The sequence below is a fragment of the Thamnophis elegans genome, chromosome 8 (assembly GCF_009769535.1).
Source record: "Thamnophis elegans isolate rThaEle1 chromosome 8, rThaEle1.pri, whole genome shotgun sequence".
In the NCBI taxonomy this organism is placed as follows: Eukaryota; Metazoa; Chordata; class Lepidosauria; order Squamata; family Colubridae; genus Thamnophis; species Thamnophis elegans.
The window spans coordinates 57,098,915-57,111,052 of record NC_045548.1 but is presented as its reverse complement, the minus strand read 5'-3'; the positions used below and the strand labels follow the sequence as shown (position 1 = coordinate 57,111,052).

At 41.2% G+C, this 12,138-nt stretch overlaps 1 protein-coding gene across 1 annotated transcript; it reads right to left on the bottom strand.

Moving 5' to 3' along the window:
* Positions 1 to 2,316: 2,316 nt before the first annotated feature.
* CTHRC1 (collagen triple helix repeat containing 1) lies at positions 2,317 to 11,259 on the bottom strand. Its single transcript, XM_032222287.1, has 4 exons — positions 11,098 to 11,259; positions 6,766 to 6,987; positions 4,390 to 4,606; positions 2,317 to 2,783 (listed from the first exon to the last, which is right to left on the bottom strand). Exons 1-4 carry the CDS (start codon positions 11,257 to 11,259, stop codon positions 2,641 to 2,643), a joined length of 744 nt encoding a protein of 247 aa, XP_032078178.1. The 3' UTR covers positions 2,317 to 2,640.
* Positions 11,260 to 12,138: the final 879 nt, after the last annotated feature.

The following is a 12,138-nucleotide window of genomic DNA, read 5'->3' as shown; positions in this document are numbered from 1 at the left end:
TGAAACAATTATATGACATTGGAATGAATAAGAGGTTGCAGCGAGCGCAGCTCATGCTTAGGCAGGTAAGGGGCGCGATAGAAGGAGGTAGGAGATTCAAAAAAAAAAAAAGGAAAAATTTTGGAAAGAAGAAAAAAACCAAAGAAATCCAGAGAGTCACTGAATAGCTCCTGTTAGGCCGAAGACTGAGGTTAATCTGGGGAGTCAGAAGGAGGAGCAGAGGGAGTGTCCTCAGATTTACCTCAGTCTCCAGGCAATTGGGCAGTAACAATACCGTATCAGTGACTTCTCCCACACCCCACCTCGGAGACGCATAACAATGGCTTGCAGGTAAAAATATAGCCATTAGTCGTTTCTGCGATTGCTCCAATTGTATTGCTGTTTGATTTATATTTTGTCTGTCTTCCAAAAATGTAGACTTTTCTTTTAACCACTACCCACTCAGAATGATTTGTTCACCCAACATATTTGCTGTTCCTGCTACCCCAATCTACTTCTTCCAATCTAACCAAGACAAGACAAGGAATATTAGTAACTGCTGAACATTGGCCTTAATTGTATTTGGATTTGCTCACGAAGAAGTATCACTGAGTTTTTAAGTTTGCCTAGAATTATATAATTTCTTATATATTTATATTTATCAAAATATTTGTAATCTATCTATCTATCTGTGGGTCTGTGCTACTTAAAGTAGCACCATAATCCTTAATAAAAGAGTATGAAAACAAGTTTTTTAAATCTTTGAAAAAAAATCAGAAGGGTTCACATATAAAATATTTTCTACCTACTTTAACAAAAAAAAATACCAGAACAAACATTTCTTCCCAGAAAGGAAATGAAAAAGTTCATTACATTTAGGGCCAAGGTTTTTAAAAATGTGAATGAACTCACTGTTTTGCCTTCTCTTTGATATGATGATAAAATTGTGGAAAACTTGAACAAATTATAGTAAGATTTTCAAAAGGTACAAAAATCTAAATTTCACATTTAAACTACTAAGGCATAGATAGTTAAGAATATTTTGTTTGTGATCCAGTAAAATGATTTAAAAAGTTATATACTACAGAAACACTATATCTTTTCTAAGTTAAATAATATGTTAACTTAATTTTTAAAATTCTGCTTAAGCTAAAGGTTTTTTAAAATGGTAACACTCAACAAAATTGCAAAAGAATTACCAGTATAAACATAAAAATCTTATATGTATATTTCCACATAATCTAATTTTGAAGGTTTCATATGTCATACTGATATCAAGTCATACAAATAGGAACAATGGGTAATGTCTCTAAACTCTGGCAGCAAACAGCTAAGGCTAATATTTAAGAGCAAAAGTTCTAAAAAAAAATTACCATGTGTATTTGTAAATACTTTAAAAATTAACCTTTTGTTCATATTTGTAGTTCAAATATGCTATAGAGCAGGGGTGTCAAATTCGATTTCATTGAGACCCACATCATGTTTATGTCTGACCCGGAGAGGGGGCTGAGGTGGGTGTGGGCAGCATGACGTCACTTGTGTTGGGGGAACCTGTGGTGGCCCAAATGCTCTGCCAGCGAAAATGGAGCTTGGGAAGTCTGCACGTGGCCCTCACAAGCTCAATTTTACTGGCAGAGGCACCACAGCTGGTCCTTCGCTATTTCCAGGGCAGCCCTGCGGGCCAAATCTAAGCACCTTACGGGCCAAATCTGGTCCCGGGGCCTTGAGTTTGACACTGCTGCTATAGAGGTATCATGTTCATTTATACATTTCACTAACTTATGTTTAAACTTTTAGATAATGATTCACATTCATACATTGACTTGCTCTTACATTTTTATTTAAATCAAAAAAATTACATAGATCTTCCACCATGCCTGGCATAGCTTCTATGCATATATAATACATCAAGATGACAGCTATACACTAGATAATAAAAATACAGGTTTACTAAATTACTGTATTACAATAATATTTACCAGGTCATTTTTCAGGTCAGGTCAGGTTTATTTTATTGTTTCACACATCAGAAGAAAATTAGTTTTCTAATTTCCTTTCAATAGGAACTTGAAGCTTAGAAAACAGATCATACATTGGGGGAATGGAGAAGATACACTTGAATAAAAAGTTGCTTTTTAAAGATATAAAATTAACATTGGCTATGAAGATTTTATTTTTGAAAAAATACAAGGATATATAGAATTGATAGAAAAGTAACCATTAATACAGATTGCTCCTTTAGGATCTATATTCCAAAAATGCTGTAGAAAAATGCTAAGGATACATGGGATAAAAAATGGAGCATTAATTGTCTACTGGTATTTCTGTAAAACCTCCACAGAGACCAGCACCAGGCTGCCTCCTGTGGATTCAGGAATTTAGTAGACCCAGGCTTGGTTAGCACAGACCATGAATTCCCAAGAAATCCCAAAACATCTTGGAAACAAATCACGTTTGTGTAGCTGGCAAAAACTACACATACACTTAACTGTCAAATCATCTAAAGTCAAACGTGGCTCAAAAGAGATTTTTACCGTATTTCTATAAATAGATTTGTGCACTATAATCCAATGTATATTTTCATGTAGAAAAACAAACCAATAAGAGGTTGCATAAAGTCCTGGATGTTGTTTTGGGGATAGCAAGAAGAGGTTGAAAGCTCTATTTTGGCAGTTCCTCTATAATTATGCGAGACACCGAGTTCCATCCCGTTGATGCATCTCCTCTTGGGTAATCTGAGCAAGTCCCAACCCAAACAGCAACATCCACCAATCCAGCATTGATTCCTTCACATAATCCTTCCACTGTTTAAAATACAAAATGCATTGATTTCACCCATAATCCATGGCAAACATTAAAGACTAACAATGGAAAATGGTATTGAGCATCGGTAGAGGCAATCCGCAATTACAGTATTTGGTTGGCAAAGATACAAAGGGAAGGAAGAATGCCTAACTAACCCCACCTCCCTTGCCATGCAAAGGGAAACTGAGGTCACAGCCTTTGTTGCTTTCCAATGTTCCTTTGGGCCACATGAGGAACTTTCTTGCCCAACAAAAAGAAAGTTTCCTCTCGAATCTCTCACGCCCTTCCATCTCAAGTTCCATACATGTTATCCTTTTAAAATACATTTTGCACATAATAATTAATATGGGAGAGAAATTGCACTTCTTCCTTGAGGTTTTTTTTTAAGGAAAGTGAACAGTCATTAATATATAAAAACTTCATTGCCCTTTTAAAGGTAAAGGTTCCCCTCGCACATATGTGCTAGTCATTCCCGACTCTAGGGAGGGTGCTCATCTCCATTCCAAAGCCGAAGAGCCAGTGCTGTCCACAGACGTCTCTGTGGTCATGTGGCTGGCATGACTAAACGTTGAAGGCACACAGAACACTGTTACCTTCCCACCAAAGGTGGTTCCTATTTTTCTACTTGCACTTTTTACATGCTTTCGAACAGCTAGGTTGGCAGAAGCTGGGACAAGTAACAGGAGCTCACTCCGTTACGCAGCGCTAGGGATTCAAACCGCCGAACTGCCGACCTTTCTGATCAACAAGCTCAGCATCTTAGCCACTGAGCCACTGAGTCCCTTCATTGCCCTTTTAATAAAAAATAAATGGATTTTTATTTAACTGTTTATCATTTCTCTTGGATGGTTGTTTCTTTAGTCGGGGTTTCTTGCTATTGAAGTGGCACGGCAGAAGATAAAGATTATTATTCTCTACATGACTTTTATTTACAATTAATATTGTACTCTCAATTTCCTGGATTCAGATGGCATACCATGTACCATAACTTAACAAGTTGATTCAGTTTCTATGAAACTGAACGAGCTCCCCGTGGAGATTCGAACCCTCGCCACCCTTCAGGCCTTCCGGACAGCCATTAAGGCCTGGCTGTCCCTGCAAGCCTGGGGTTGAGTTCCCCCCCCCTACTCGAATTTGCTGTGCTTGCTGTGCTTTTTTAAACTGTTGTATCACTGTCCTGTTTGTCTTACTTTCTGTATTTGTTTTTCCCCTTCCCCTGGTTTTTGTTCAGCCGCCCTGAGTCCCTTCGGGGAATAGGGCGGCTTACAAATCGAATAAATACCAAATACCAAACCCCAAGCCAAAATATGTTTGGCTACTTTGTGGTCCAGTGTTTAGTGACAATCCAGAATTCAAACATGGTTAGCATTTTATCAGCTTCATAGCACTTGAGTGAAATGCTTTAAGATTGGGAAAGACTCTAAATTTAAGCTCCTCTGACTATTTAGCATCTGAAAAGAATATTGAGCTATACCAATCCATTGGCTTGTCATAAGAATTTTATTTGCTATGGATAATTACATCCCCAATCTCTTCATCATTTCACGTAATAGTAGGCGCTTTAGCGTCAAATGCTTGCTTTTATGATATGACTCCAGTACATACCTGAAGATGTGCGATGTATATTAATAGTAGAATTTAACTCCGGACTTCCTTGATCTAAATAAATTATAGCTTCAATAGGAAGTGGTCCAGAGCACTCAGCCCCATTAAAAGTAAAATACCAGCGTTGACAACAGGCATTTCTACATTTAAGTCGAAGTGATCCACTGAAAAGAACTCTTAAAGCACTATTGGTACGCATCTTGGTGAATGTACATTCCTGTGAGAAAAGAATAAGTGAAATTTTGTAGAAAATACAATTATCTTAAACATTGCTCTTCTGCAACAGGGATAACCCTGGAGATATTCTTAAAGATCACTTTCATAAAACTCAGATAAAAAAGTGATGGGGGGGGGGGGAGTGCCAGTTGGTAATGATGAATGAATTGTTCCAATTGAGCATTCCTTGTACTTAAGATATTTTTCAACTAAAACAATTCATCTATAGTGAAACAGGCAATGCATCATTTCATACAATACATTTTCTGACTGAGTAAGCTTCTTTGTGTTATGTGTATTGATGAAAGTGCAGTCACAGTTCGAGTAATTTGCTGAAGAAATCAGCTGAATTTGTTGGCTGAATTCACACCTAAGCCAAGTTTACAAACGTCAGTGGCTGGATCAGAGACTAAACCAAAACCAAACAAGCCATATTGTGGCTTAATGTGCAGATCCAATCAACAGGTACATCTAGATCAAAATGTCTAGTAGAAAATCTGGAATCTTTTTCAACCCCCCTCTGGAAATGCCAGAAACATTTTAATGCAAAATATGCATTCAGCTACTAAGCTCTGTCAAAAGTTAAAGGTTTATAATCACAGATACTGTTTTGTTTTAAATGCCTTTCTATTGAAGGGCTTTCATGTATTAATCAGTCATTCTGAAGCTGCAAAAAGTGACTGCCTATTTTGAATAATAGTATTAAAAGCCCATCTGCTATTAACTCATTAAAATTGTTACTTCCTCACATAGGCTTGATCACATAGGCTCACAATTTGATTGCAATAATGTTGAAGTGTTTCCTGTCCAAACCTTACTGCTGTATTTAAATCTATGAATTATTGGTTTTCTGCCAATGCTAAATTCAATTTGAGGATCCACCTTAGGGTTACTAGGACTTTGGTCAATGATGTCAAGATGTCACCAAATAGGACTAGGCCAAACATTGGGTGCCATCCGGGGTCATAGTAAAGTGATTTAAGGGTAGGAGGGGGAGAATGAAGCCCTGCAAATACCCACTGTATCCCTTAAAACAGTGGTGTCAAACTCAAGGCCTATGGACTGGATGCAACCCACAGGATGCTTAGATCTGACCCATGGGACTACCCTAGAAACAGCAAAGGACCGGCCCACAGTGCCTTGGCCAGCAAAAATGGAACTTGGGAGCCCCTTTTCACTGACAGAGCGCTCAGGCCACCACAGGCACCCTCCGACACAAGTGACGTCGAGCTGGCCACACACACTCCAGCACCGCAAGGTCAAACGCAACCCTGATGCAGCCCTCAATAAAATGACATTTGACACCCCTGCCTAAAGCATCCCCCAAATATTAAAAAAAATTACAATTTGGGGGTTTTAAGAGTGCCTGGAGGTTTTGCAATGCTTAAGGTACACCAAGGCATCCACAAGGGATCAAAATGTGGCTGTAACTGTATAATCAAAGACCCACTTATAAAAAGGGGCACAGCTTCAGTTTTACAGTTGAAACATCAAGCGTCCATTTTGACTCTCTCCCTTACTAAAACCTAAAAAAATAGGACAAACATTTCCGCTAACTCCAAAGATGATCTAGAACCATACATGGCTGCAGGCAGGGGTGGGCTGCTGGGGGTTTGCAGGAGTTTGGGAGAACCTCTAGCTAAGATTCTATGCAGTTTGGAGAATCCCAAAAACCCACTCCTGGCTGGTCCCACCCACCCTGCCCCTCCCAGGATTCCCCACATGGCCTATTTTGGATGCAGGTAAGTGCAGGACACGTATGAGGCTCGGGGAGGGTGAAAAACGGGCCTACCAGAAGTTTGGGAAGGCCAGAAATGGGCCCATTTCCACCCGCCAGAGGGCCTCTGTAGCTTGGGGAGGCCATTTCGCCCTCCCAGAGAATCGAGGAAAATATCCGGAGCCTGGGGAGTGCAAAAATACCTCCTGTGGTGCAGGAGGCTGACTAGGTCACGCCCACCATGGCCATGCCCACCCAGCAACTGGGCAGAGAACCCTTTGCTAAAAATTTTGAAGCCCACCCCTGGCGGCAGGCTATCTACCTTTGCCAAAACTGGAGCCCCTAGAAGTGAACAGATGATTAGTCAAGCAAAAGCAATATGGAACAGATTTCTCACCATATCTTGGTGGCCTACATGTTATGCTATAGTTGTGCGTACTTACTGCAATTTTTCCAAGGTCTATGCCGTAGTTCAAGGCACTCCATGAACATTGCTTATAGTTAGGGGTCCAGGATTCCTCAAAGCTTTCTTGAATGCATTCTCCTTTTTCTCCTTTAAGCCCATCTCTGCCTGGGATACCTGGAGTTCCAGGTATTCCGTTGACTCCAGGGTTTCCATCCCTTCCAGGAAGACCAATAGGTCCTTGCATACACATGCCATTATACTGAGAAACAAAAAGGTATGTTGGCATCACACAGGCATTATTATTATTTACTTAAGATAAAGAGAACAAATAGTACAAAAATGATAGATTAAATGGGGGGAAACAAACCTATTTAGCCAACTGAAAATGAACCTCCCATTTGGGAAAAATATAGTCATAATTTCAAGTGAATATAGAGGTTGATGTCAAATAGATAACTTAGTTTGTGTTTACATTTTTAAAACAATTTGAAATTGTAATTCAGTGTATAGGAGAACATATATCGCATCTAGAGGGAGAAGAAATACTTGTATAACTATCCAGTCCTTGAAACATTCTATAAAATCCACATTACCGTCTTTCAAACACAGAACCAGGTAAATTGCAGTACAAATCAATCCCATCACTCCTTTAATCTCTACTAATACAATCCAACGCATTTATATTTCAAAATTATTCTAAGTGAATCAAATGGATGTAAATTAAAAAGATAACTTCACATCAATTTTCATTAGTGCTGACCTCATCAACACATCCATGTGTTACCTTGGCAATGCGCAAAGTTGTTTTTCAGCTTCTTAATCTAGGTTACAATCTTGGGGTTTTCTTTATTGGTCTTCCACCAAAACATTAACCTGGTCAGCTATTCGACCAAAATTATCTTCCAACCTCAGAAAATGTTGGTCCAGATGCTGCCACCTGTTGGTGGGGCTTGCTCCATTGGTATCAACCATTTAGAACAGTGGCTCCCAACCTTTTTTTTCTCCATGCTCTCCCTAAGCATCTCTAAAATCCTGATGCGCCCCCCCCCCCCCCGTGACATATAATTCTTACTTTAAGCAAAAAGTGAACTCTACTCACGCGGAGGAAGCCTAAAAGGCCATTAACTTGGTTTAAACAAGGTTCAAATTGCCCCCATTAAAAATCAAATTGCCCCACTGTGGAGCATGCCCCCCCACACCATTGGAAACCATTGATCTAGAGCAAATCCTTCTTTCTGGTTCAGCCGATTCACACGGCGCAACTGATTTCCATGCCTTTGCTGTTCTACATACCAGGGTTGCCCTAGAAGTTAAGCAGCTGAGCTTCAAATTGCTGTAATTTGAACGCTGCGTGCAAGTGCGTTAGGCGCAAGCGTTTGCAAAGGGCGTATGTGTGTGCAAAGTGCGCATGCGCACACGAAGCACGCAATCACCAAACTGGTTGTTAAACCTGTTGCAGCCCACCCCTGTACAGGGGGCTTGTGTTTCCTCAAGAGGCTTTTAGAATCAGTCACCCATTGAGGAAGAAATGAAGTAAGCATCAAGAATCCACCACATCCACTTGATGTTATTTTCTCCCTTCTTATAAAGACCACTGAGGGCAACTGCCTTCTCAGAAGATTGTGAGATCCTCTGCTTGGGGAATTCTCTTCCTGAATAATCAATTCCCATCACAAGTATTAAAGCAACCATAAATATTCCAAATTAGGGCTTGAGATGCTTTGTTTTCATTTTTTTCTCTCTATTGTCTTTTCCTTCTGTGCTATGAATTTGAGGACTAGGACACCAATGTTGTTATAATATTAAATGTATCACAAAACATAAATTACATGTAGGTCTCAGAGACCACAACTCTCATTCTCTTTTTCTGTTCCAAATTATGATAGGCTACAGAAGTACAATTTTGTTCCAAATGCTCTTAATCTTAATGGCATACAGTGTATTTTAAAATTTGATTGTAGGTTTTTAGTTTGATTTATTTTTTTAATCTTCTATATCTTCTTGATTTAATTTTGTTGTTCAGGTAAAATAAAAATAGCAGACTACAAGCATTTATCCTGTTTTCTTTATGCTATGTTGTTGTTTCACTTTTTGACAAACTCTGCTCAGAAATGGATAGTACAAGCTTAGTAGGAGCCAAGAAAAATAGAACAGAATATATAATAATAGGTTATTTCTTCCAAGCCTTCTCTTAAGAAGAGAGGGCAAAATTAACCAGTTTGCTACTACTATTGTCAGTGCCAGTAAACCCAGGGGAACAGCATATTGTAAGCGAAATGCTATTTCTAGAAATATGAGGAAAAGTAAATCCTTTCTGAGGTAATCAGTGAGAAGATTGTATGAGGGGGTTGAAACAGCCATTCCTAAAAGTATCTGGCTCATGCTAAGAATATGTGGAATTTCTGAGGCAGGCAGGACTGACTTGAATATCAAACCACGTCTGAGGAAAGCCACGTTTTGAACGAGTGAGCAGACTAAAAGCTGGTTGGTGGGTGGATGGGAGGGGGAGAAGGAGGAAGAGGTCTTCATAAACAAGTGGGTTTACAGCAAAAGTCCATTTCTGAACCAAATTCCAGCTACTGAGCACTGAAGCAGCCTTCCCCAACATTATGGTGCCCCTCAGAAGTATCTGAATGGCCTTGTAAGCTAGGAATTGCAGCCTGGAAGGCACAGTTTGGAGAAGGGTATCCTGGAGGCTTCATAGCTTTTCTTCTTCAAATTAAATGATTTTCAATAAACTCAACGCCTGGTACAATTCTTTACAACAGTACGTCCCCTCCATTTGATCTTGTTTTTATGCCTGAACTGCAACTATGTTTAGCTGTCACTTAGGCAGGTGACAAAATCTCTTAGTATTTGGAAAGAAGACTACCAGAAAAAAAAGGGTTGTGAGCTAGGGTTGTGGGAAATGAAAAGAAATTCTTGGATTTAATTGCTATGTCTATGAAACCAAAAGTCAAGCTCAACTTGAAGTGTCTCTACAGACACTCATGCCAACAAATGTACTATATAGCTGAGGTCTAACCATTTTAATTCCAAAGCATTTTGCTTTCAGATAGATTTTCTCGTACAAGTAAATTCCACTCTCCCTACACTGTAGAAAGAAGGTATAGTGATGATTAAAGACATAATTCCCAAGGCTAAATATAATGATTCCTCCAGCTTACAAAGGAATGCCTTCAGTGAGGAAAAATGTTTCAGAAGCCACTAATCTCCCTAAATGCTCAACTCAATAAATCACCAAGACTGGAGGAAACCAACTAAGTTACTCATCCTCTGAGTCCCACCACAGCAGAAGGCCAAGCTGTCTTTCCTTCAATTGTTGGTATCCAAACTCCAATTTCAGCCTGATCTTATTCACACAAGAACTCTTGAGAATAAGATGGCTTTCCTTATTTGGCATACTAAGAGGGAAAACTGAGACTTATTTTAAGGGAAGCCAGCTTCATTCAACTATGCCTAGAGACATTTTTGCACAAGGAAAAAAGTTCTCTGTTGTAAGCCATGCTAAACAAAATGGCACACAGGCTTGATTTCAAGGCTGAGAGTTAGCAAAATATAAAATACAGGAAGAATTAAGTGTGACCATCTCTTTGCTGCCTAATATCCTCTCATCCAGTTTTCCTATGTTTTATCTTTATCATGTTTAATTTTAATTGAAATCACCGAACCCTTTTGTGCTACTATTATTGTTAGAACCAATATGGTTGTCAGTACAGAAGAGCAACCTACTCCTGTTACAAAACTGTGCATCAGAGGAAAAAGCTACCTAGGCAAGATACTACATTTAGGATCCCCCCCCCTCCGACTCCCCCATCCAGAATGTGCATACAGGAAGTCCTCAACATATGGCCACATATTAAGCCCAACATTTATGTTGCTAAATGAGAAGGTCGTTCAGTGAGTTCCCCCCCCCCTCATTTTATGATCTATCTTTTCCAGAGTTGTTAAGTGAATCAGGGCAGTGGTTAAGTGAATCACCCAGTACTTAAGTGAACCTGGCTACCTTATTGACTTTGCTTGTCAGAAGGTCACAAAAGGGAATCGCATGACCCTGGGACACTGCAACGGTCTTAAGGATGAACCAGTTGCCAAGCATTTGAATTTTGATCACTTGATCCTGGGGATGCTGCAAGGGTCCTTAAATGCAAAAAACAGCCATAAATCCCTTTTTCAGTGCTGTAATTTCGAACAGCCACTAAAGGAACGGTTGTAAATCGAGGACTACGTGTAAATACCTGTATCTTTACAAAAGAAAAAAAAGCCAAGGGACGGAGCGTGACCCCGGGAAAGGGACAGACCTCTCCTCTCCAGCGGTGCCCTCTTCCCCCCCCCCCCCGCCTGATCGCCCGCCTGGCCCTCCACTCACCACGTCCACCACCTCCCGCTGACGGAACGCCTTTTGTTTCCCTTTCTGCGTCTCCGTCGAGGTCCCGGGCGACGAAGCGGCCGCCAGCAGAAGCAGCGAAAGCAACAGAGCGGCAGAAAGCGCGGCCGGGCAGCACGGCGCGGCGGCAGGCGACGGTCTCATGGTCGGTGAGTGCTGGCGGCTGCGAGCTGGCAAGGGCTGGCCGCTGCGCCGGTGAGCGCAGATGAAGCGGGCAGAGTCCCGCCAGGCGCAGCCACACAGACGAGGCTTTCACTGCCGGAGAGCGCCAGTTCTCCCTGGGGGCGGTCAGGAATGCGCCGCTGGCTCCCCTCTGAAAGGGGCGCGCCTCCACCCGATTAGCTGGGGCCGGTGGGGGGGGGGAGGCAGCCGGGGGCGAAAAAGGCGGCGAAAGTAGCTCTCCCCCGCCACTTTACGCCGGGCGAGACAGGAGGGAGGTCGGCGTCGGGGCTGGTGGTGATGCGGTTTCCCGCTCGGTCCCTGCGGCGCTCCCTCCTTTTCGACCACGTGGGGGCGCGGCGGGGCGCCCCTGCTCGCCATCCCGCCACAGGTTGGCCTCTCCGGCTGGTGGGGGTTGTTTGGGAGGAAGACCACGCAGGACCGCCGAGAGGATTATTAAGTGCTGGAAAAAGACTAAGATGGGTCCCTTCACCTACACATGGACACATAAATCAATAATGTCATAATTGTGCATTTATTAATTGCATTCAAGCATGCTTGCAAATAAATTAAAAAGAGGACAGGCACTTCTGTAAAAAGATAATTTAAAACAACAGTACAAATATGTAAATAGTAATGAAACAATATACATATGCAATGAATTTAAAACTAGATTGATTGCAAGCTTAAGGCAGGACATAAAGCGAGATTTGGACATAACATGCAACAGGGTCAGACTATAAGACCTCCTGGGAGCCCCATCTATCCCTTCTATTTTGTTATACATTACTGAACCGGAAACTTGAACTCTGGAAATACAAATGTCAGACCACAACATCTGTTCTAAGGAGGCCAAGTCAGTTA

Excerpts from the sequence above, each read along its gene's own strand:
- CTHRC1 (XM_032222287.1), bottom strand. The coding sequence starts at position 11,259 with ATGAGACCGTCGCCTGCCGCCGCGCCGTGCTGCCCGGCCGCGCTTTCT. Across the intron at positions 4,607-6,765 it reads TAGACCTTGGAAAAATTGCA|GAATGTACATTCACCAAGAT; the intron begins GTAAGTACGCAC and ends CTTTTCTCACAG. Across the intron at positions 2,784-4,389 it reads TATACATCGCACATCTTCAG|TGGAAGGATTATGTGAAGGA; the intron begins GTATGTACTGGA and ends TATTTTAAACAG.